Source organism: Pangasianodon hypophthalmus, chromosome 15, assembly GCF_027358585.1.
Source record: "Pangasianodon hypophthalmus isolate fPanHyp1 chromosome 15, fPanHyp1.pri, whole genome shotgun sequence".
Classification (NCBI taxonomy): Eukaryota; Metazoa; Chordata; class Actinopteri; order Siluriformes; family Pangasiidae; genus Pangasianodon; species Pangasianodon hypophthalmus.
In genome coordinates, this window is record NC_069724.1 from 4,707,299 (window position 1) to 4,732,500 (window position 25,202).

A 25,202-nucleotide genomic window follows, 5' to 3' on the forward strand; every position below is an offset into this window, starting at 1 on the left:
TGTGGGCTACAAAGGGACTGAATATTACACCTGAGACTCTAGTCTGATACAGAAAAAGCAGCTGAAGGCGGTTATACAGGCAAAAGGTGTGCAAGTTATTAGAAATTATACCACAGCACTACTGAATTCTCAAATATGTTTGGTCAGAAGGTGTTGATTCATTTTCTATAACAACACGGCTCTGACAGTAGTGCTGGCTGAAATTCAAATCACAGGTTTATATTAACGTGCTTGTTCTAATACGTTATCGTTTCTGTAGTAACAGCTCATTCAGAGGGACTATCTCTATAATCTAAGCCTAACAATAACAGTAAAAATGTGTTGTTATTTAACGGGGGCAAACATATATGACTTTCTCTAAAGAGACATTTATGTAACATTTCTGGAAGAAGTGTCCATTGTCAACATTTTGTAACAGTCAGCAAGATTTCTGCCAAAAAGTGGAAAGACTTCAGCATAGAGGAGTTTGTGCTTTCCAGTTTCTCTGTTACATGACAAGCCTTGACTTGGAGAGGCTGGTGATGAAATGACTGTTTATCAAATGTAATCAAACATCAAATGTAATTATAAATGGTTAAAAAGTATGATGTTCATTAATAGATTAATAATTAAAATTACGATCATTGGCAAATCATTGGCACTGTGGTATAATGGGCATGCAGTGTTTTATTCCTTGTATATTAATATTACATTCAGAACTGAATGATTTGAACCTTTGAACAATATAATTTTTACTATTAATATTTTAACATGAACTATTTTGTTACTGAGAAACGTAGTACATTAATTATATTGGTATAAATAACATTTCTTTGTCTTAAATGTATGCAAACCTTTGCCTGTGACTGTATAAAAAAGGGGGGGAGGGCAATAACACTCTGTCTGTATAATGGTAAAAAATAAAATGAATAGTTATATCATCAATGCTATGCTATGCTATGCTATAGAGAGCAAAAATATAGGTTAAAAGTGTTATTTCTATTGAAACTGTTTCAAATACGCTGCAGGATTTTGAAAAACAAAGAACAAATGTACAGAAAAATCAAAGAAAGCAGTATTTCTGGATTGTTTAATACTGAAGGCTTAAAGCAACCCCCTTAACAAAAATCTATTTTTTTAAATATAACACTAGCACTACGGCTGTGGTGTTACCATTAATTTAATGTTCTCTTTGAGAATGTGAAGGACTGCAATCTGTAATATTGTATTGTTATAATTGCATGAATTTTTCCATATTTCCAAATATTTCCAATTTTTCCTTCTCATCTCTAATTGCAACTTAAGCCACTATTTTGTATGCTTCATGAGTTCCGACTCACATTTCATCTGAATGTCCAAGAACTGATTAAATTGGGTGGTGATTAAATCAATGAGATGTGTGTGTGTGTGTGTGTGTGTGTGTGTGCGCGCGCATGTGTGAGTGTGTAAAACCTGTTGGAGGGCTCTCTGGATGTCAATGCCTTGTCCCCACGGTGCTGGGGGGTTGGCCAGACATTCGCCCGCGTTCCCCCGCCGGGAAATGTCAATACGCTGCCTCCTAAGGTTTTGGAAAGCAGTGGCCATGACGCTCACACCATCATAGGTGAGCGCTCCTGTGTACTGTGTGGATGCAGAGAGACACATGTGAGTGTTACAACAACAAGAGGACAAGCTAGAGCTTCTTAAAATGAAATCCTGTACCATGCAGTTGAGATATACCTGATTAAACACAATCTTTAAGTTAATACAGTTGTTTCGGAGCAGGGAAAATGAAGAGTTTAAGTAAACAGTTGTATAATCAGTAATTTGGTTTCAACATTGGGTAATATTTTTAATGTACTATCCCCCCCATCCTTCCCATGGCCAACTTGGTTATGACTATTTCTTTATCTTTGGAATACTGGGGAGAAAATGTCAAATTTTAGACTATGAGTCTAAAAAGGAGAAATTATTTGTCTAAAGTTGCTGATTTCCTGATGTATCACAACATCACCACATTTGGATATCAACAAGTGATTTCTTGCTGTCTCTGATCTATATATTTTACTGTAGGTAATATTAGCACATAGCTAGCTGCCTAGTAAACTAGCTCAAATTTGGTAAACACAAGTAGGATTTGACTCAAGAATCTTAAGCGTTTAGTTTCATTGTCATATTCTCACCAATATATTTAATAGTAACCAAAACTATCAAAACATACCATAATGACCAGAAAGTTTCTCTGATATTAACTACGTTAGCTAGCTGTCTAGCTAGCAGGTGGGTTCTTCCGGTTACCACAACCTCTTTAACAATGCCTCTCTTTTAGGCTCTGTTTTAACTGGAAAAATGTGAATTTAGCAGTTGATTACATTTTTTTCCCCTAAATAACAAGCTATATAAACGAAATCAGTCATGAGCAAGAATAAGTACAGGGGTACTTTCATATTCATATAAACCAAACTGACTGTTGCTTGCAAAAATGGTCAATTCCAAATGTGCTATAGGTTCATTAATAAAAGAAAGTTATACAAAAAGATAAATTAGTCACTGGGAATTCTATGATAAATATCAGTGAAGCCACACATACAGTGTTTACAAACCCAGCTCTGTATGTTCCTAGTCAATATCTGTAAGTGCTTGTTGCAAATCCTCCTGTCACTGATAATACTGTTCTTCACCTTGAGTCTCCTCTTAGGGCTCTTCAGGTCTTTGCTGTCAAACTCCAGCCAGTCATCGATGGTCCTGCTAACCATCGGGTCTGTGTAGTTCATTAGCTGGAAGCCTGTGATGTTGGCACCACCTTTCCTGAACTCCGTCAAATTCAGGTCCAGAAAGCCCTAGGAACAAAATGGTCAGAAAAATTGTAGACATTATAAACTTTAATAAAAATAAATTATATGCAAAGCAATCACAATTTACATTCATTCTGCACCAACTTAATAAGTTAGCTGTAATGTAATTGTAACATGCCGTGAGAGGCAGAACACCTAAGTGTGTAAACCTGGTATAAGGTTTATTGGTGTGAATATAAAAATCACACACAGGCAGGCAACATTACATAAGGCATGGAACAGGAACTAGAGTCAAAACCAGGAATTCAGAGAACTAGGAAACACTTTTGTATAACAAGGCCTGGACAAAAATAATGCATGACAAACAGGGTATACACAGAGAAACTAAAGACTAACACAGAACAGGTAAACACAATCATGTAACAAACCAACAGGACAGGGAAAGATGTAGGCCTGAAAAAAAAATAAATAAATAAAAAAAGACCACATGATTTTGTCACCATTGGAACTGTGATGTGAAGAGGGAAAGTTATCAGAACAGTGCCATGTCTCACGCAGGCCAGTGATAGCTGCAGAAAAATACAGCAAAATGGACAAATTTCTGGCAAAACAAGGTCCCAGTCTGTCAAGTGAAAATAATGATAGGGGAAAGCCTAGAACAAAAAAAAAATCCTTTCTGCACTTCTGGGTTTTCTTCTGTGGTTCTGATTTGCAGACGGACCCTATTGCTTTATTTCTTTACCAAGGTTTACTACATCATACATATATTAACAGTACATTAAATCTTCTGAATTCCTCCAGTGTGAATGATAGCAGAGAGTACAAAAAAAATCCTGAGGGGTCTTAGGCACACAGTGACACTTACCATCCTCTAAGGGGGCCTAAGTGAACTAAAGACTAAGTGTGCTTAATTAAAATCTGTGCTGATCAAAAATCTGGTTTTTAAAGTCCAGCAAGGATGTGTAAGAATTTCAAGTTTTAACATTAAGCCCACAGCATATTTTAAACACTGAATAATAGGAAGAGCAGGTTTAGACAGAATGAAATCCATTCTATTAGTGGAGCAGATGTAGACTAATCCTGCTTAGGACTTAATTATAAGGTACGTTAATCTTTAGAGATAAATTTCTTCAGAGAAAATACCCCTGAGTCTGCAGTGGTTCAGGCAAACACAAATACATATAGCTCCTAACTCTGAGCTTCCATAATGGATTTTTTATGCACTACTATCCATCTTCCTTAAGGTTGAAAGAAATGAGCTTGAGGTAGAATCAGTCCCAGAGAAAATAGATGTTATAAAATATAATAGTTAATCAATGTGTCTCTGCAGTACTGAGTGGCATAATGCTATGCAGGTGCATAGTTCACCACTTCAGAGATCAGAATTTTTTTTTAATAACAATACGGTTATTTCCGTACTGATTAAGTGTGACGATTACGTTTTAGCCTTCATGTGATAACAGCTCAGTGTGTGTGTCTGTGTGTGGGATTCCTTAGGTGACTGGCTCAGAGTCAGATGTACCCCATGGGTCTCTCTCACTCACAAAGTGTTGCATTCTTGCAGCCCTTCTTATCATCATTATTTATAGACTGATATCTTTTTTCATTATTGCTGAGTGCAATTATGTGCTTTGTGTGGAAATACAGTTTCTTTGCCCCTCTCACAGAGCCCAATTATGAATTTCACGATGCTTCTTGTGAATTCACAGCTTGTCGCGGCTGCACGACCGTTTGTCCAAATTCCCTGTTAGGACTACTGAACAGCGCTAACACTTTTCCTGCTCTAATTCAAATGTGTGACCTATACAGATTTTAATTTTCCATCTCCTGAAATCTGGTAGGATCAAGATCTACTGTATGTCAGTGGTAGGGCCACCTCTTTGGGTGAATGGATTTATTTAATACATTTTTTAACCAACATTTTTATTTAATATCCTGTCAGGTTAACTAATGTGATTCATCTATATAACATCAGCAGTTATGATTCTAAATATTTATGAAATCCCTTCTGTCAGGTTAGTATATTTTATTTATTTGGCTAGCGTTAGCAGTTTTTTTTTAGCAGTTTAAGATTACTGACATCAAGAGTGAAAAATCCTGTCAAGTTAGTCCATGTTACCTAGCTTGCTTATGGACATCTATGAACATAAATCCTATCAGGTTAGCTCCATTTTAAAGCTAGCAAGCTATCTTAAAAAATCTGTGTGTATATATATATATATATATATATATATATATATATATATATATATATATATATATATATATGTGTGTGTGTGTGTGTGTGTGTGTATATATATATATATATATGAATACCAATGACTTCCTTCTACCGACTTTCATGCATAGACTCAGCCCAAATTCTTATCTGTATGTTCACTCCTGTACAGAGACATGTACACTCAATGCTGTGCTTATTTCTGTGTAAGGACTGAATGTGACAAACCCACATTTTCACACATTTGCCTCAAAAACACACATTCTTTATCTACAGAGAGACCTAACTGCTTCATTTTTTCAGGTACATCATATGGACTTTAATAGTACAATACATCTGAATGAATATCAATGTGTTCATACCATCCTATTCGCACTGAAAGTACATGTTATTAAGTTACATGTTACAAGTACATGCACTAAAAGTAAGCAATTTAAGGCAGATACTACCAAAATCTGATTTTTTTTTTTTACTGATCCCTACATCCCATTGGGGTGACATGGTGATTATTTAAAATAATTTTTTAAACTACAAACAAGAGTTAATATATTGAGTGAAGATATTCTCAAGATATTCCAAAGAGTGAGAGACAGAGAACCAATATATTGATAACATTACATTTCATTTCAATCTTGGAATGATGCATAATAACATACTGGAGTGGAGTTGTCACATGGATAATATACCGTTAGCCTGTGCATGTCACCTTAAGTGAATTTTCAAAATGAATAGACTATTCATTCATGACAATTCATGGTCATGACTTTGGTGTATCGTGGCCATGAGATACTTATTACATGGCCTCCAAATAGTAACTAGCGGCCTCGATATATTAATTTATTGGCCACACTTTATTAAAAAAATAATCACCAGGCCACTTCAGAGGCTTTGTAGATCCCAACTGTCAATTTTCCCAGTAGGAGAAAGTGGGATTTAGGAGCAGAAGAGAATTTCCATGACACTGTTCAGCCCCGTGAAACTGACAAGAATTTGTGAAAAAGTGTTCAAAGTGGAAAAATGGGAGACAGACACAGGAGAGCTGAGCCTCATATTCATAGGAATAGTCCAACTTGTGGAACACATCCAAAGGTATGGAATTAGAAATCAATAACTATTCATGCAAATGTATGAAAGTCATGTTTTGTGGTGCTTCTGAATGTATAATAAATCACTAGTACACTATTCACAGCTTGTTGTGTCAAAAATACTGCATTAAAATATTTTATAGCAGGCAGAAGGGAACAAAAAAACAAGATTTAAGATTCTTCGATGTGATTTGCATTTCTGTAAAGACCATTTGGCTAATGATATAGAAACACGGCCTGCTGTGAAACCTGCATCCCCCATCTCACTATGTCACATGGTGTTTCATCAGATGTGCGAACAAAGTGAGTGAACACAATGTCTATTTGAATGTGATACCTTATCTAGCACTATTCAGATTTGAAGAAAGGTTGCATAAAGTAAAACTGCACCCGAGGAAAAGAAAATCAGATGCTACAAGCTTTAAAACAAATCACAATCTACCACCACTCCTACACCCTCACACTCACACCAATACTCCCACAGCTGCAGATGAAAAGACATCTGACATTGATGCTTTCCATGAAGAAGTAGGGATGATAAGTCTCTAACTCAGCAGGCAGTCAGCAATCTGTCTGCATTGTGTTCTGCATTTAAAAGAACGTGCGCTCTGACCAGACAAAAAAAAAAAAAAAAAAAAGATAGGGAATGCATATAAGAAAATGCTGGTGATGTGCTGCAATCGATTTGCCGATGTGCTGAAGATAAGGCGGTTACACTCCACAGCAGACACTGGTTATGTTAGATAACATGTCTCACTTACCAGGTTTGCCAGGATAAAGTGATAATTCTTCAGATTCTTTCTTTGTGCTGCAATCTGAAAAGCAAGACATAAAACAGTCCATTACACATATTCATACGCATATACCAACATTCTGTTGTTTATAGCCTAAATCTCTGCAGGCTCCCCAGACAGAAACTAATTAGTCCCATTTTTTTAGCAGTTAATTGCACGTCTTCCATCCCTCCCTGGGTGGGTGCGAGATTGTGTGATTTGACATCTGTCACCATGGGAACCCCAATTATGGGCCTTAATGACTACATGCGCTCCAGGACTTCACACACCTGTGAGCTATCGTAAGCCTCTGGCATCTCTAAGCCTTAACCGAATGAAGGCTCTGGTCTCCAAGCATCAAGATGGCTGCCAAAAATGACAAGTGAAAAGATCACGGTTTGACTGCTTTATGGTTTCATACTCCTAAGTCTCAGGGGATTTTCAACTGACTGTGTTCTGCCAGCAAAGTTTAAGAACCGGCTAGGAATCTGGCAACCAAGTTTGACAAATCCCTTCACAGTAACATCACCAGCTTTAAATTTACTCTTACAAACTTCACTGTAGGCATTATGTGGTCCATAGCATTGGTGATTTGATTGGGCTTTATAAATCAACTGTTTGAGCAAAAAGAATATATAGAATTTATCCTTTTAATCCTATATTCATAGTGACAAGTCATTCGTGTCACAGAGATTTGGTCTCTTATTTGGTCGAGCACTGTCCAGTGAATTAGCAGAGCAAGCTGTACTACCTGTACTAGTAAAATGGGAACTAATTGCATGTGGGAACTAAAGCTGTGCATTCTGAGAAGCTTTTCTACTCCCCATGGTAATAAAGAGTGGTTATGTGAGTTTCTGAAGACTTCCTGTCAGCTTGAACCAGTTTGGCCATTCTCCTCTGACCTCTCTCTCATTAAAAAGGTGGTTCCACCTGCAGAACTGCCACCCACTGGATGTTTTTATTATTATTAATATTTTCACACCATCCTGTGTAAACTAATAATATGCATAAAAAAATCCTCTGGAATACTCAAACCAGCCCATCTGGCAACAACAATCATGCCACAGTCAAAGTCACTGAGTCACATTTTTCCCTATTCTGATGCTTTATGTGACTGATCTGAAGCTCTTGACCTGTATTTGCATGATCTTATGCATTGCACTGCTGCCACATGATTGGCTGATTGGATAATTACATGAATGAGTGAGACAGTTTTTGCTAATCAAAAGATTATGCCTCAAATAATTAACACATTAAAACTTCCAAATAGAACTCCAAAGACCATTTAAATATTACCTCCACCCACTGAACATAGGCAAAGCCTTCACAACTACAGTAATTCAATTCACTGAGCCACATCATCAATAAGAAGACAATAAAAAATTCACCAGGTTAAGAATGGAGTTAAGTCTCTCCAGTTCGCAGTCCAGAATGATCTTGTGCTCTTTTTTGCTGTCCAAGTCCTGGATGGAGTTAAGGAAGGCTGCCTCTGTAAGAGTATCAAAGTTGATGGATGTCACCTGCCAGCTCTTTTCTGCAGCTGTGTCCAGGATCTTCTGTAGCACAGTCAGTCCTACAGGAAAAAAAAACAGGGAAGGAAGGACCATTTAAACATTTATGCCCATAACTTCGTCTTACACAGTAAAAGTTTGGAAGATTAACCTTCATATGACCTTTATGCTTTATTGCCGAGTCTAGATTAGGTGACAAATCTGTTCTGCTTTCTTATATATCACAAGATTTTATGCCATGGAAATTGTGTACACCACAAATCTATGTATTTCTTATATTTCTTATTTCACCTTAGCACAAATATGTCTTCTAGCTTTAATAGTCTAAAGTTGTGACTTAATAGTTTTCTGAATTTAATTAAATTATTTTATTTTCTGCCAGAAAGCGCTGTCACTATGCGCTTTAAGGCCATGGTTCTCAAAGTGGGGTCCAGGGACCTCCAGGGGTCTGTGATGTATATCCAGGGGGCCGTAAGGTCAGTTTTTAAATCACATGATGTTGGAGATTACTATCAATTAGTATCAAGGCTGTTATGGTTATCATTTTTTTATAATTGTAAGCATAATTGACTGGCCACTTGGGATGTAATGGGTTAATGGGTTAATCTAAAACTTACTAACTAAAAAACAAGTATAAATAATGTGAACTGCAATTTTATTATGTTAATATTATTATACAGATAAATTATTTTACTCTGGATAGAGTCCCTGGATGCAAGACGTTTCAGAACCTCTGCTTTAGGGGGTCTGAGCTGCTTCTCTCTCACGATCATGAATATACTATTAACTCTGAGAACCGATATCAGCCAATATCAAACTTCAAATGCTTTTGCTGCCTTTTATTGACAGTTGAGGGTCATTTGGCTGGGTGGGAGGGGTGGCACTCTCTCACCTGTCAATCACAGAGAAACTAGCTATTTGTGGATGTGTGTGAGCTCATGTATGTGAAAGAGGGCAGATAACGCTTTCCTCCAAGTGTGTTACGCTGCACTGCGGCACAGCATGAGCAGCAGTTCAAAAAGATGTTGGCAAAAATGGAGAAAAATCCAAAGAGTTGGGGACATTTAGTTCTTCCAGCAGGGCGAGGCGAAGTCACATGGTCTACTAAATATCCTCTCCTGAATTCCTCAAACTATTTTCACAGTCAATCTCTTTAACTTGTGATCTGATGTTCTAGCATCTTGACCTGACAAGTTCTAAATTTTTTACCAGAGCCTGAAATTGACTGGTAATTACAAAACGAATCTTAGTGTTTGGCAAACGACATAGAAGCAGCTTGACCTTGTTGTGCTAGTTTCCTCAAGAAATACTTGATGTTAGACTTCACGCTGTGATTTTGATTGGGACTTCAGAGCTCTGCAGATTCTGTCTCACACTGTGGCACAGGTGCTACAGAAAAACGAATCCTGCTTTAAATCAGCTATGTTTATCATCCAGCTGCTAAATGAACTATTTGTTCTTGATCTGTTCAGGTTAGGTAGTTGATGGCTTGCTCCATATGGGGGGAAATAAGAGAATGAATTGACTGTTCCTTGGACAGAAGTTATTTCCCAACCATGACAGCATGTCTGCTGTGTAGCAGACACACAGGTCTAATTAGGTTTATTAAAGTAGCCCTGTGAGTCAGGGTCTGAAGGAAACAGAGATGATGAACTCTGAAATGTAGAGCCAATGGTGCCAGGTCTGTGTGACAAAAGTAGCCCAATGGTCAATAAAACCTACTCAGAAATTAGCCCAATACCAAAATGTGTCCAAAACTGCTTTTGAAGTCATCATGACTGTCCTTGTAAAATGTCTTGTGGTTTTTACAAGTAACATACAATACATTTTTATAAATATTTTTTAATTTTTTTAATTCTTCCACCAAGGTCCTAAAACAATCTCATATTACATATATATGTTGTCAGAGGTAGTACTAATTCTAAATGTTTCATACAAGGTAACATAGAAAACTCTCTCATTCATTTAAATATGAAAGTAAAAACACAATAAAGATTCCTAACAGAAAAAGGATGTCTGCTTCAAATCAAACACAAATTGTAATTATAGATGGTAAATTAGTGGCTCTTTCTCTAAGGAACATGGGGAAAACATTAGCTAAGGATAACTAACAAATCTCGCAAATGTTAGCGAGCATGATAACAACCCCAGCCGTACAAACTAGCTGACTGTTAATAGCTAGATTTTACAATATTATGTAACTGCCATGAACAAACAGTGATGGGTATTAGTTCTCATTTTTCCTGATACCTCTGTTAAATTTTTGGATTTGTTAGAAATTTAGATCCTTGAAGATGTCTGATGCTAAAAATTCAACTTACAGATTAAGACAAATATATGATAATAGAGAAATGCAGTGATGTAGTGTTTGAAAATGAGCAGAAAGTAGAGAATTTCTATCTGAAATGTAGTGAGTAAAAGACTTAAAAATAGACTCGAGTACAGTAACAAAGTGAGTGTGCCTTGTTACATCCCATCTAATAAATGATTCAAAAAGACCATTTGGGAATTTAGTAAACCACTTCACAACATAATGCATTCATATAGTAATCTACAGAGCTAATGCTAATCAAAGGAGATCCCCATCGTGTGAGCACTAATGTTTTAATATATTGATATAAGCATCATACTGCACACAAAACCCCCAAACTGTGATTTACATTGTTTAACAATATAGGCATTAAAAACAACCCATGACAGCAGTTTATGTAGCTGGAAAACATAGACCTGCTAAGCACCAGAGCTAGCATCTTCAAACCATAACTGCTTAGCATACACAATAGCAAAAAAATAGGGACTTTTGGTGTTGTTCATGAGGCTCTAATCTTGGGACATTACCAAAATACACCACAAAATATTTTTAAAAATCAAACTGTATTGCAAATTATGAAGTTTGACTAGCTTTTCATGGCAGGGAGAGTATCTGAAAAGTTTGCTAACAGGTGGGTTAGATTAAGATTTGAGGTGGGTAGAAACACACCAGAGCTAGAATCTTCAACCATAACTGCTTTGCACGGACATTTCCAGAGACTACTGTTAGTCATTTATATGGATCTAATCGTGGGGCAATAACAAACACCAGGAAATACAAAAAAAAAAAAAAATCCAACCATACTGCAAATTATGAAGTTTGACTAGCTTTACAAGCCAGCTGTTTGCTAACAGCTCTGAGTGAAGTATTTTTGCTAACACCTCTGAGTGAAGTATACCCTATATCTATCATTAGAAAACAAAATACTTCACTCAGAGGTTCAACAGTGAATAGTCTTTGTCTCAACTGAATTATTTATAATGACCAAATTGCAATATAGGGTATGACTGAAATATAAATAGAGAATAGCCTCTTGTTTCCAAAGGCACCATGTTTAGCTAGTTTGAACAAAGAACATTTAACAATCCCTTCCCTACTCATCAAGCCCTTTCTCTGTTGAACATGGCAGTTAAGGCTTTGCGCATTCTCCTCATGTTCGAACACATCCAATATCAAAATTTGATTCCTTCAAGCTTTAGGTAGTTTGTAGCTGCTCATTCTAACTAAATTGGATATGTTTTTTTTGACTGATTATTTGGTAACAGCATCAACGATTCTGCATTTTAATTTAAAAGAAAACTCTCACACTTACAAACCCAGTGATTCCTGATCTTGTCCAGTGCATTTTAATGATAAACAAACTGGTCAAAATGATAAATGCAGGATATCAACTTATAAAAAAAAAACCAGCAGTATAAAATCTACCTGAGGCAGATTGCGGTGCACCTGCAAAGCCGACAGCTGATCAATAACAGCACAGGCTGTATCCATAGAGCAATATTTGTAAGAGCTGCCATCTGAGCAGCCCAAAGATGAGGAATACAAATGAGCCAGCCAATCAGACACGGCTCCCCGATCGCTGACCTCCCGTCTGCTGAAATATGATGGTATGCAAGTTCAGCGTTAGACATAAATCTACCCGGTCTGGCACCCGTGATCAACTGTCTCTGAGTGTAATTCATAAACATGACATATACGGACTACTGGAGAGACTAAGAGAATCAATTGATAAGCAAATTTATGCGATGAGATAATTCTGCATTTATCATGGAGCTTAGACGGCGCTTCCTGTTGTGGAAATGAATAGTGGCACTAGTAGTAGATAATTACAGCTGTCGTCTTCTGCTGCTTGCAAATCGAGGCTCAGTCTTTTACATGCTCAGTGAGAGGAACTGCATGATTTGAAGACCGTGCACAACAAACATGAAACTGACCTGAAGCCTTATATGATATTTGGTTAACTAATATAGTTTAACCCTTTATTTTTTTGATACCTTAGAACTGAAGGACTAAAGCTGGCTACTATTCCTGACCTACTCCTTTTCATGTAAGGAATAAAACACAAAGGGGCATGTTGCTGTCGGAAAATAATAAACAGCACAGTAGTGTGATGCGTTCTGACGCTAAGTTGATTATTTTCCAATAAGAGTATGTCCTGAAGTGTTTTATTCCTCTTATATGACAGCGATTTGGCTACAATTATCTTTTTTATTAATTAAAGAACGACATACTTTTTATTCATTTGTAGTTATGTTTAATGTAGTGGAACGTTGGTGAAATGGTTCGTTACTGTTTTCATTACCATTATAACAGCTATAAAGTCATTTCCTCACAAGCCTCAAAAAAATGGCTTGTGAAGACAAAAAATGCAGCTTGTCATGTTGCCGTGAAACCACAATTCCCTCCATCCTAAAGATTTTCACATCAAAGTTACATTTTTACTGAAACTGGAGCCTCCTTACCAAAGACGCTAAATATATGTCTCCTCATAGAAAACTTCCATATCAACAGTTACATTTACAATCAGTTTATATGGATTGTCTACTGTAGTGTTCCTGTGAATGAGTTACTATAGAAAAAATAACATAATAAAACAAGCGTATTTATAAAAACCTAGCAACTTCTTGTTAGAGCTTCTGTTATAGAAAAACCTTCTGACCATTCAGATTTGAACATTCACAAGTGCTATGGTATAGCAATGTGTATCATTTTCTGACAAAAAAATGGAAGTATAAAACAGTGAGGCAGCACACAGTAATCCATATTGTGCATCCAGATATTTATATAATATATAGATATATATTCTGATTTAAGTCAACTTAGATGATTAAAACTAAAACTATTCAAACAGAATATGAACTAGAATGTTAGTTTTCATGTTTAATAATAACTATGTGCTCTCCAGGACACAAATACCTTTACATATTATATTTAATTTTCTTGATGACATTTTCTGTTCTGTTTTCCATGTTCTTTCACAAATAGATAAAGAAAAAAAGATAATCAACTGTAACACTGATACAGTTAGATAGCTAATTGACTTATGTTAGATATTATTTTTATTGGTTCTGGTTCATTAAATTCCTATTTCATTTTCTGGTAGCTGTCTGACCAAACACAGCACACTCTGGCAAAACTCTCTGCTTTCAATTTCTTTGAGAAAATGGTAGACAATTTCATATTCCACTGCAATAAATTACATCTTAGCAAATGAAAATATCTTGAATATAGTCAAATGTGTTGAGTTCTTCCTATTATATGAATCCAATAAAACAACCATAAGAGTATTCAACCTAATTCTATTATATTTCATTTTTACCCATTTCAAGCTTTAAATTTTCATATAGTTAGATAAGTTTGCTTCTTTGTAGAAATGATTAAAATTAGCAAAATTATCTGCCAATAGAACTTGACTATTTCAAGCTTGAAATTAGTTTTTAAAAATGTCTAGAATTAAGTTTAAAAATCTTATATTTGGGTCATTGTAATTTTATGAAATGAAATACAAGATATATTTGACTATATTTAAGATACACTATTTGGCCAGAAGTTTGTGGACACCTGGCCATCACACCCCATGTGCTTTTTGAATGTTTAATTCCAGATTTATTCTCCCTTTATAATAACCTCCACTCTTCTGGGAAGGCTTTCTGCTAGATTTTGGAGCATGGCTCTGGTCATTCAGTTCGTGCTCATTTAGCCACAAGGGCATTAATAAAGTTAGGCACTGATGGTGAGCAAGGAGGCCTGGGGGGCAGCCGGTGTTCCAGTTCATCTCAAAGGTGTTCACTCGAGTTCTTCCACTCCCACTTTAGCAAACCATGTCTTCATGGAGCTCACTTTGTGCATGGGGCATTGTCATGCTGGAACAGGTTTGGGCCTCTTAGTTCCAGTGAAGGGAAACTGTAATGCTACAGCACACAAAGACACTCTATACAACTGTGTGCTTCCAACTTTGTGGCAACAGTTTGGGGAAGAACCACATATGGGTGTGATGATCCACAAACTTTTGGCCATATAGTGTATTTTCAATTGCTAAGATGTCATTATTTGCAGTGTAGGCTGATATATGTTTATCATTAGATGATCAGATTAGATGATGTATCTGTGGTTATATTTAGCATTTACATCCTCTCAATGAATGTGATTAAGGAGCAATCTTATTTCGATTCAATAATTTGTACATTTAAATGAATAGCAGCTTATAATATACAGTGTAAAAGAAAAGACTATTTAAAATTATTAAATGACAAAAACTGCCTCAGTAATTAATTGTGATTTCAATTTTCAGAAATTTAGTAATGATTCTCATTTTTGCCCTTATCATTCAGCCCTATAAGACATTCAATTTCCCAATTAACTGATAGACTTTAGCTATGCAACAAATGTCCAACTGGTAAGTGTTCTTTTGAAACAGTTCGTAAAAAGAACAGTGAGTTGGTAAGAGTGCTCAACGTCGTTCATTAAAAGACTGTGTCAGATTGCGTTTCGAAATGCCTCCCCAGTTTTGGCCATGCCTGTGCTTTCTCCTCTCCAGTCGTCTGTGCACGCCGGCACATTTGGGCAGATCTCAGCAGCTGTGAAATTGTTTCACACCGGAGAGCAGACCGGCTTTATCACCCACTGAGCAGCACTAAACTGCAGATAAGGCGGGAGAGAGAGAGAGAGAGAGAGAGAGAAAGAGAGAAAGCATGCGAAAAAGACGATACCCACATTCTATCTGTCTCGCATTAGTGTCGCGTCACGTTACTGCAGCAGCGCCGATAAGAAAGGAAACAGAAGGAGATGAGCTAAAGAACTGGTCGAGAAGAAGAGGTCTGGGCCAGTGTCTTCTCCTCTTCCTGTCACTCAAACTCACCTACTTCTCATACATTCACCAAATGTCATGCCAAATACAAAATAAATCTCTCTGAAGCAGATTCAGGTGCTATTTTCATTCCTGAAAACAAAGCCAGCTCTGTGTTTAAAGCTGATTTGGCCGGAGTGTGTCGTCTGAATCTTTATGGCCATCCGATTTATTGCAAATGCACTCAATAAACAGACTTGGCAAGTGGACATCGACAGCTTGTTTAATTACATTCAGTCTGCATGCAGTATTCACTTTTCCATTCCATTATTGACACATACATTTACATAAGTACTGACATTTCACTCTACCTGTCTACTTGTGAGAGTTGGAAAAAAAAGGTCAAATAGAATTGCTTCATTTTAAAACGCACACGTGCACACGCGCACACACACACACACACACACACACACACACACACACACACGTGTAAACAGAGGACTCACTTAAAAGTTTGAAAATAGCCATGCACCGGAGCACTGCAGTATCTAGGCAACAGGAGAGCAATGGGAAGGAGGGGGGGGGGGGTGTTCCAGAGGTGTCACAGAGCGCTCTCGAACCATGATCAGTTAAGTGATGGTGAAAATTAGACACACACACACGTTAATAATTAACCGATTGTATTAGTGCATTCATATGCAAATGCAGGAAATGTATGCTATTCATTCCTCTTTATTTTGTATTGTTGTTTGTTGTAAAGAGCTCACCATTCATTCACTGCAGCAGGAACAGAATCAAGAGATCTCAAAAGGAAATTTTATTTCATACCTTCCTGGTGAGATAAGGAGTCACAAATCAGGGTGCCTGTCTTCATTCTGTATGGGGTGTACAATACAAGGTAGCCTATACGCCTCAAGATTCGAGGAGTTGTGCATTCTGAGATGCTTTTCTGCTCACCATGGTTTTAAAGAGTGATTATTTGAGTACGTAGCCTTCCTGTCAGCTTGAACCAGTCTAGCTATTCTCCCCTGACACCTCTCATCAGCAAGGCGTTTCTTGCCTGTATAACTGCCACTCACTGCATGTTTTTTTGTATTTTCAACCATTCTGTGTAAACTCTAGGGACTGTTGTGCATTTAAAAAATCCCAGGTGATCAGCAGTTTCTGAAATACTCAGACAGTCCCATCACAGTCATATATTTCCCAAATTCATTTTTCCCATTTTTAATGTGAGCTCACATTTTATCAGATATAGTATATAAATTTACATGACAAAACTACTTTCTAATAAACCCAGCTTAAAGCAGATCATTTAACTTAAACCCTTTAACATGGTTTCAACACTGAAATTGTATCTGAAGTTGCTCAGTGCTTATGTTTTATAGAAGTGTGCAGGCTTTACAGAATAACTGATTATATAATGTGAGACAGTCACTGCGCTCAGCCATAAATCTGACAATGTGTGAATGCGCATTGTGTTTAGTCATAAGTGTGATCAGCTGACTTAAAACGAAGCTAGCTGAGAAAACAGAAGTACATGGTGCTAATTCCTTCAACTATATTCCATGTCTACTGACGTACAGGCATGACACACAGGATTTCTGTAAAGAACAATAAATTGTTGTAATAATTTCCCACAAATCTCCAAATTCCACACATTTGTGTTTACAGCTGAAGTCTATTTTCTATCTGAAATTTGTGCTTCAGCTTGTCATTGGCCCTACAGCTACCCACAGGAGTAACTCAGTTCTGAGAAGTGCTTGGGAAGGGAGTGTTAAAAAATGATCAATGGCAAAACAGTCCAATTTGCACCAAAAATGTTTCTTAAGAGTGTATCAAACATGTCTGACAGAAAAGATATGCTTCCATTTCAATCCATGTTTAAATCTACATCAGCTTTTAAGAATTAAAGGCAATCATGGAATGATGGATGCTTCGGAAATCTTAAAATTCATTTTACATCATCTGCATACTGTTTTCACTGAACCTGTTAGATGGAAAAAGAAAGAAACCAAACAGCATGAACCTGCTAATTAAACTGTCCATTATAATGGCTACAGCAGTCGGTATAAAGCCTCACTATATATTAGTATATACTGTATATAACTATATATTAGCAACACACAGTGTAAGTTACGTCTATGCATCTAACACATTTACTCCAAACCCATTCAGTATTCCTCTAAAGAACCTTGCACCATAAACCTTTCAGTTCATTCAGTGCAGAGACCAAGTGCCTTATCATATTTTCGTCACTCTTTTAGATTTAGTTCTGCAGCTTATTATAGTAAATTCATCATGTACAGATTAATTAAGGTAGCTCAAGTGTATCAAGGCGCATGAGCCATTTGGCTAAAGCAAATTAGCAGTCCCTCTACCGTGGAATCTCAGTGTAACCAGGGAGCCATAACTGAAGTCACTGCACCAGAGACAGTGGAAATATTACACTACAGTATAACACTGACTCTGTGTGCCAAGCTGAACAGCTACAAACAGCATCATGTTCCTCCTCACTTTCTACATTACACTGTTGTCACTGCAGGTTCCAAAAAAGCTCCTCATTACAAATCAGTACATCCTCTGCTGCAGCTAAGAGCCTTCCTTATTCAAAAAAAAAATGTAAAAAACACCCCATCCTTTATCATGTCAGATATGGCACAAAGAGAAACATAAAAGCAGCACAGAAACACTAGTCACCTTAGGCTTTGTTCTGCTTTCTCAAGCAGGCATGGGGTTGCTCTTGTCTTTAGAGCTGATATGCCATACATATATACAGCCATATTTTGGTTATCATTACACAACTGCATAAATGAGGTAAAAGATCATTTGCATGTGAAGATAGCAGGTATATCATTGGTATTTCCACAACCATTTTGCGAATGTTTTCAAGATGTCTGACTAGGTGTGATGCAGCAATATACAATCTAGTCAATCGCTCCCATTCCATTTAAAAATGGGTGTATAGTAGGGGCTATTTATTTTTACTAGTTGAACAGTAATTCAAAAAAAGCAGACTAGTTGTCTTTTCTAAGCAAAATTGTTTCAGGACACTGCTACGGCTGTAGGACTCGAGTCAGGTCTCGGACTCCAGTGTGGTCTCAAGACGCTTTCTATATTGATTTGGACTCGTCTCAGTCTTGGCCATTGGTCTCGCTAAGTATGGTCTTGGTCTCAGCTGGGAGTTATAAATAATGTTCCTGTTGTCTTTTCTTTGTACTTGCATAAAATTTGACAAGAAGTAATTCCTTCTTCTAGAAAACAAAGCCTAATCATTGGCACAGTGCACTAAATGAAGCCAACTAGTTAAAGTAAAAGCTTGGCCTTGAAAAGGATTTGATGGTCTCGATCTTGCCTCTGTCTCTCTTTCATCTGAACTTGATCTTGACTTGGCCTCAACTCCCTTAAGACCGGCTTTGACTAGATCTTGGCTAGTCCTGGTCAGGTTGTTAATTCTGAAACTGAGCGCACAGTGCGAAAGCTCCTTATAGCTTACTGATGGATGGAGGATGCGATGTCTGTAAAAGGGTCTGGAAAGTTTTTCCTCCATGTTCAATTCCAGCCTCAGTAAATCCAAAAATGAGTCAGCTTCTTTGAGCTGGCATTCACTGCTGATCTTACTCTCAGTGAGCTGAATGCGACTGGACATTGATGTGCAACCCACGGCTCCGAAAAAACTTTTTACATATTGTTGGTCATGATGGAATTCATTATGCTACAGTGCATAGATTGTTTAAAGCTAAATTTTATTTAGCTTTAAAGAACAGCAAAAATAAACATAGGAGGAATTCCTTCTGGAGCAGGTGGAGATTTAGAAAAACAGCATTGCGTACACTTCGACACTTCAAGCAAAGTGATATCAAAGTGTTAATAGTCCATTAAAGCAAAAGAAAACAAATGTAGTGTAGTATTGTGCAGGTGGCTATAGAACTGGCTTAAAAATAAGAAAAATAAGAAGCAAGTGTGACAGTCAAAACCTCAAGAAGAACTGTGGCTGGTTCTGCAAGATGCTCAGGAAAACTTACCAGTATATTTGCTTATAAAACTTATAAAAATACTTATAGAAATATTGACTTTGTTTCATTTATTACTGTTTACTACTCTTTATAGCATTTTTAATGTATGTATAAATTTTTAATTTAATTACTTTTAAAGGCATCTTTGCTCTACAGCATTTCTTTGCATGTGCCTAAGACTTTTGCATAGTACTGTGTATTGAAAATGGGTCACAGTAATAGTGTACATCTACAACCCCTGCTTGGAAGACATAAATTAGGAGTTTTAGGGCTTTGCTTACAGCATTAAAATAGTATTTTGGCCTTGCATCTTTATCTAAGAGTGGATCTCAGTATGCAGTAATGTTAGTGCAATGCCCTGTCGTGCTGCTCCACCAATATCAGTACACATGGATTCATTCCTAGCCGTGAAAACAGCAACTGGGTGAGAACATCCAACTAAATTAACAATACACCAGTGTTATAGCACAAAGCTACAGTTGTTCCTGCACAATAATGGAGCCCAAAGCTATACTACTTCTCAATAGATTAGCTTTTGACTTCTTGGAGGAAATCACCTACCTGAATCTGAGCTATACATGTAGACAAATTTGGTCCACTTGTAGTGTTCCACAAGGCCGATCAGAGCATCCTGGAGCTGGGGCCTGAGCTGGATTACAAACTGATTGTTGGTATCGATTGGGAAACTGGGCGTGACGAAGCAGACATGCAGAGCCCCACAGAATGACATCAACATATTCATAGTCTTCTTGTCATATAGACCGATGATGGCGTAGACTCCTTTAGAGAACTGGGAACAAACTGTGGGGGAAAAAAAGAAGGTTAGGATGGGCACAGGTATACGTGACAGCTCTGTGGGTGCTCTGGAGCTCAAGCACCCCAAATATTTCACATTTTAAACAATCTTATATTTAGGTTCATTCAAACATACATACTAAACACCACGCTTTGATACGGAACATTGGTATTACTCATTGTACTGTCTGTTTTCAGTTCCAGTGCCATGGTTATCCAAATTGTCCGAACACTGACACCTGCCAAATCCTTCATGGTGTTTATATATTAATTTCATCAAAATCATCATGCTGTCTATCTCTAATGAATATACACACTCTCAGATAGGGAATCTAACACAAGTGACAGCAAGTCTTCATTTCATCCATTTCTGGGAAAATTAAGATTAAATTAATTTGATTTAATTAAACACAAGGCCCTTTGTGAAAAATCTGAAATATTTAAAAGAGAACCCAGCCGATCCCAGGCCCAGTGCTCTAATGAATCATAATGGCTCCTGGAACAGATTTACCCAAAGGTTCAGAATCAACGTACTGACACACTAGAATTCAGAGCCTGCTAACCCATCATAGCAATTAAAATATAATTATATATAATAATTATAATATTATGATGTATTATATAATCTTGAATCAGAAGGTGCAGATTAATTTTCAATATCATCACGGTTCTGGCAGTAGTTCTGCCTGTAAGGGTTATATTAATGCACTCATTCTAATATATTATTGTTTCTATAGTAACAGCTCTTACACATGGACTTGTATATTGGACGCTCCACATAATCGAAGACTAATAATAAATGGATTAAGAACACGTGTTGCTATTTACAAAGAAAAATGAATAATCGTTGATGTGGTGATGTTTTTTGTTAGGAGACATTTATTTAATCTATAAAAGATGTCATCACTTAGCCCATGAGGCTATCAGACTCACCGAAACTGGACAGTCGAAGACTCGAAAAAGACCACATGGTTTTTTTTCTACTCTTCAACTCTCCTGTTTGAGTGATTCTGTGCCCACTGTAGCCTCAGATAGATTCTTGTTCTTGGCTGACAGAAGTGGAACCCAATGTGGTCAACTTCTGTTGTAGCCTATCCACCTCAAGGTTCGATGTTTTGTGCATGATGAGATGCTTTTCTGCTCACCATGTTTGTAAAGAGTGATAATTTGAGTTACTGTATCCTTCCTTGCAGTTAAACCAATCTGGCCATTTTCCTCTGACCTCTCTCATCAACAAGATTCCACCCACAGAACTGTCACTCACTCCATATTTTTTGTTTTTTGCACCATTCTGTGTAAACTCTAGATACTGTTGTGTGTGAAATTCCCAAGAGATCAGCAGTTTCTGAAATACTCAAACCTTCCCATCTGGTACCAATATCCATGCCATCAAAGTCAAAGTTAATCAAAGTCACAGATATCACATTTTTTCTTTATGCTGATGTTTGATGTGAACATTACCTGAAGCTCTTGATTTTTTGCATTGTGCTTAGTAATTAGGTAACTGCATGAATGTGCAGGTGTTCCTAATAAAATGGATGGTGAGTTTATGTAACTACAGTCCATTAAAATGTGTTTTGTGTCATTCATTAATAAGTTAAAACTTGCAATCATTGGCAAATCGCTGTGGTATAAGTGAAATAACACACTCCAGACCGTACTGTTATATGAAAATAATTAATTATTAGTAATTAAAATTAAATAAGATAATTATTAATATCACTGTTAAACTGGTAAAAGCACCCCTTAAGGCTGTTATATGCCAAAGATAGTGAAATATTTGAAACAAAAATGAAGTTACTTTGTTCTCACAAGGTGATGCTTTACTCTTGACCATTTAAAGTCCTGTGATGAATGTGATGTGCAGGAAGGCTGTGTTGAAGTGCTCTATACTCCAAACCCACCAGCCATACAATCCACCAAATACCTGATCATTCTCTATCTGTCTTGGCATAACCAAGATAAGGAAAACTGACCTCACCTCAGTATTTGTTTTAATTTCTCAAGTAGGTAGGCATCACACTGTCCATCATTCTTGCCTTCACTACCTTCACACATACAAAGTTTGTATTCTTACCTCCAGGCGAGCATACTTTCAAACATCACCAGTACAGCCCAACCTCCTCTGGGACTGGCTCTGCAAGCAGCAAACCTCTACTTTTTCACTCTCCACCCACTAATCTCGGCCACATTCATACATCATTCCCCAATAAATCAGCAACATTTTCCTTAACTGATTGCACGGATTAACAAATGTCCTGTCATTACGTTGAGATTGATATCTCTTTGCTAGAGATAAAACACTATTGCATGGCTGCACAAAGCCATTACTTCTATCATTTGAAGAGATAACAGTACATTTCCAAGTGCATATACTGCAAATGGGGGATATATTTTTTTAGCTTCCCACTTCTAGATAAAATTGAAGAAAAAAAAAAAAACATGAGTTAGAAACTCTAAGGCAGTTGTGCTTGGAAAGGTTTGCGAGGTGTGACTTTGGCAGGGTTGTGCGCATATGGGGTCCAGACTGCAGTGGAGTGAGAGAGGAAAGAAACAGCTTGCTTTTCAGCCTCAGGCATTCTCACCGATGCTGAGATGTTTGCGACAGACCGCTCCAGAGGCGAGCAAGCCTTTCTGATCTCCTGGCTCCCTTGTGGAGATTTTAGGACAGGGCTGCATGGGTTTGCTCTGGCAACCTCTGCTCTGTATCTGCTTTCTCTTTCTTTTTTAGGATTTTTTTACCCATACCCATAGCTAATTCCCACCTGCTAAATCTCACCTACCACAAGACAACCACCAACCTTGGGAAACCTGTTTCCTGAGAGACACATCAAGTCAGCCATTGTATCTTTTCATACTGCTACTTATGCACTATCACCTTAGAACACCAGCTCTCCTATTCTATATAGAGTTGTGCCCAAGTCTCTCACTTTCTTCAGTGGATAATATGGCCTGCATACTGTAGCTCTGTACCTAAGAACCGCTGCTGTAATCGCAAACACTGTCTTGTGCTCATCCCAGGACTCTTATTCACAATACACTCATAATGAACACATACAACATACAACATATAATTGATGAAGAGTAATGATTTATAATCCCACTATCCGGTGTCACAAGGTCTCTTTTGAGTCTGGTTCCTCTCAAAGTTTCTTCCTCAAAGAGTTTTTCCTTGACATTGACGCCGCTGACTTGCTCATTAGGGGTCTAACTCTACACCCGGATTTCTGTAAAGCTTGCTTGTGACAATATCTATTGTTAAATGTGCTACACTAATACAATTGAACAGAACATAAGTGAAGAACGCCCATGACTGACTCGCTCTAATTGACATGAGAGGTGAAATGTGTGTACATGGACTCCATATGGCTGATGCATTGTTGGAATTCAAATAGACCATAGACCAATGGTTCCCAAACCTATTGGTGTGGATTATTTTCCTATATACGCACATCCTCTTGTGTTTTATTCCTTACTTAACATTTAAGTGAAGTCTTCGACCGATGACGATGTAGACATTTTGATTACAGACACAGTGTCATCATTTGTGTCATCAGTAATCAATGGAGAAAGATGGCTGGCTGCATAGTATCTGATAAGAATTATAAGAAAGACTTGTTTTCTACCATCTACTTAATATCATTTGCAGTAGCATTTTATGAGGATGAAATCTTAGCCTAATATAAAGGTTCACAAATGCACAATGTTACCCCTACTGAACTAACTTTAAATGCCAAATTTATTTATTACTCTGATTCTATGAAGTCTTTAATGATTCTATGATTCTATGAAGTCTTTACTGCTTTTATGCAAAACAGAACAAAAATAATCGTGTGTAACCTGTCCCATAGCCTGTTACTCAGTAAAAGCTTGTGTATCTGTGTAAAAAAACATTTACTGAAATAGCAGCATTAGCCTACTGACTTTATGCGTTTTTAAAAAGTAGAAGAAATGTTAGATCCTGTTTGATAATGCTCATTCAAAATGTGCTTATTAACTTAAACAGACTTTTTATGTTAATAAGCACATTTTGAATAAGACGTGTACTGGCTTTTTTAGTAAAATGGTAGCCTGCCCTTATAGTGCAGAGGTCTAGTTAGACTCTATTAATATTTATAATGTAGAAAAGCATGTGTAAGATTAAAAAAAACCTTAAGTACAAAGTTTAGGGGTTTAGCTTTTTAAATTTTAGGTTTGAAAGTTACTTAGTAGTGTTTAAGCAATGTTTATGCTGAGATTTATTAAGTAGTGTTCTCACAGGTATTTAATTCCAATTTGGTATCTGCATTTTACTTGCCATCAGCTTCACTGAATAGCAGCCCTGGATTTCAACCAGAGATCCATTCTTTTGTCTGTGCAGTCAGATTTTTGTATCAGAGTTGTCACAAAAGTGTTACAGGAGTGACATGAAATCACTTATCAGGATTAGATGATCTGTCCAATCACTATGGTCTGTCAGTTAATGCCAACACAATAAATGTACGGTAAATGCAATACTTTGGCAATAAATCATTCAGGACTTATAAATATATTAAACAGGATGTCTGTCTATTAAACACCATGAATGGCTTAGGTGTAAATTAGAAATTGTGTGCCCCAAGCAGGGATAAAATTAGCCTTGTTCTGATAGAGCATACAGAATCTTCTGTTTTTGCTGATACGGACTGCACTCTGACACCCTCATAAGAGCAGAATCAAAATCAGCAAAACACTGATAAACTATATAAATAAAGGAGCAGCTTGTAATTATTGGAGCCCCTTTGCTGCCTGCAAGGTGAATTACAATCTTAATGAAAATGTTGGCACATCTTTCCTTCTGCTTTGTATGCCTGTTGTTGAAACTATCTACGCCTTGAGAGTTGCCTTTGAAGGAAAAGGGACTAGAGCTGAGAATCTCTGTTCCAGCTGGCTTAAACAATGTAAAAGAGAAGCACAAAAATAAGAAACTCGTATGATC

General features: G+C 37.1%; 1 protein-coding gene across 10 annotated transcripts in view; it reads right to left on the reverse strand.

Annotated features, from left to right (window-relative positions):
• Positions 1 to 25,202, reverse strand: part of gria1b (glutamate receptor, ionotropic, AMPA 1b) — a 71,929-nt gene that overhangs the window by 34,840 nt on the left and 11,887 nt on the right. For all 10 annotated transcript variants that reach the window (XR_004579557.2, XR_008303802.1, XR_008303804.1 and 7 more), the window contains exons 3-7: positions 20,012 to 20,251; positions 8,218 to 8,402; positions 6,818 to 6,871; positions 2,640 to 2,798; positions 1,432 to 1,599 (exon numbers count right to left, since the gene is read on the reverse strand). Coding sequence is in view for 7 of the 10 variants with exons in the window: in XM_026939017.3 (XP_026794818.3) it covers positions 1,432 to 1,599; positions 2,640 to 2,798; positions 6,818 to 6,871; positions 8,218 to 8,402; positions 20,012 to 20,251 (806 nt within the window). In the remaining 3 variants the exon portion in view is untranslated. The remainder of the gene's footprint in view (positions 1 to 1,431; positions 1,600 to 2,639; positions 2,799 to 6,817; positions 6,872 to 8,217; positions 8,403 to 20,011; positions 20,252 to 25,202) is intronic.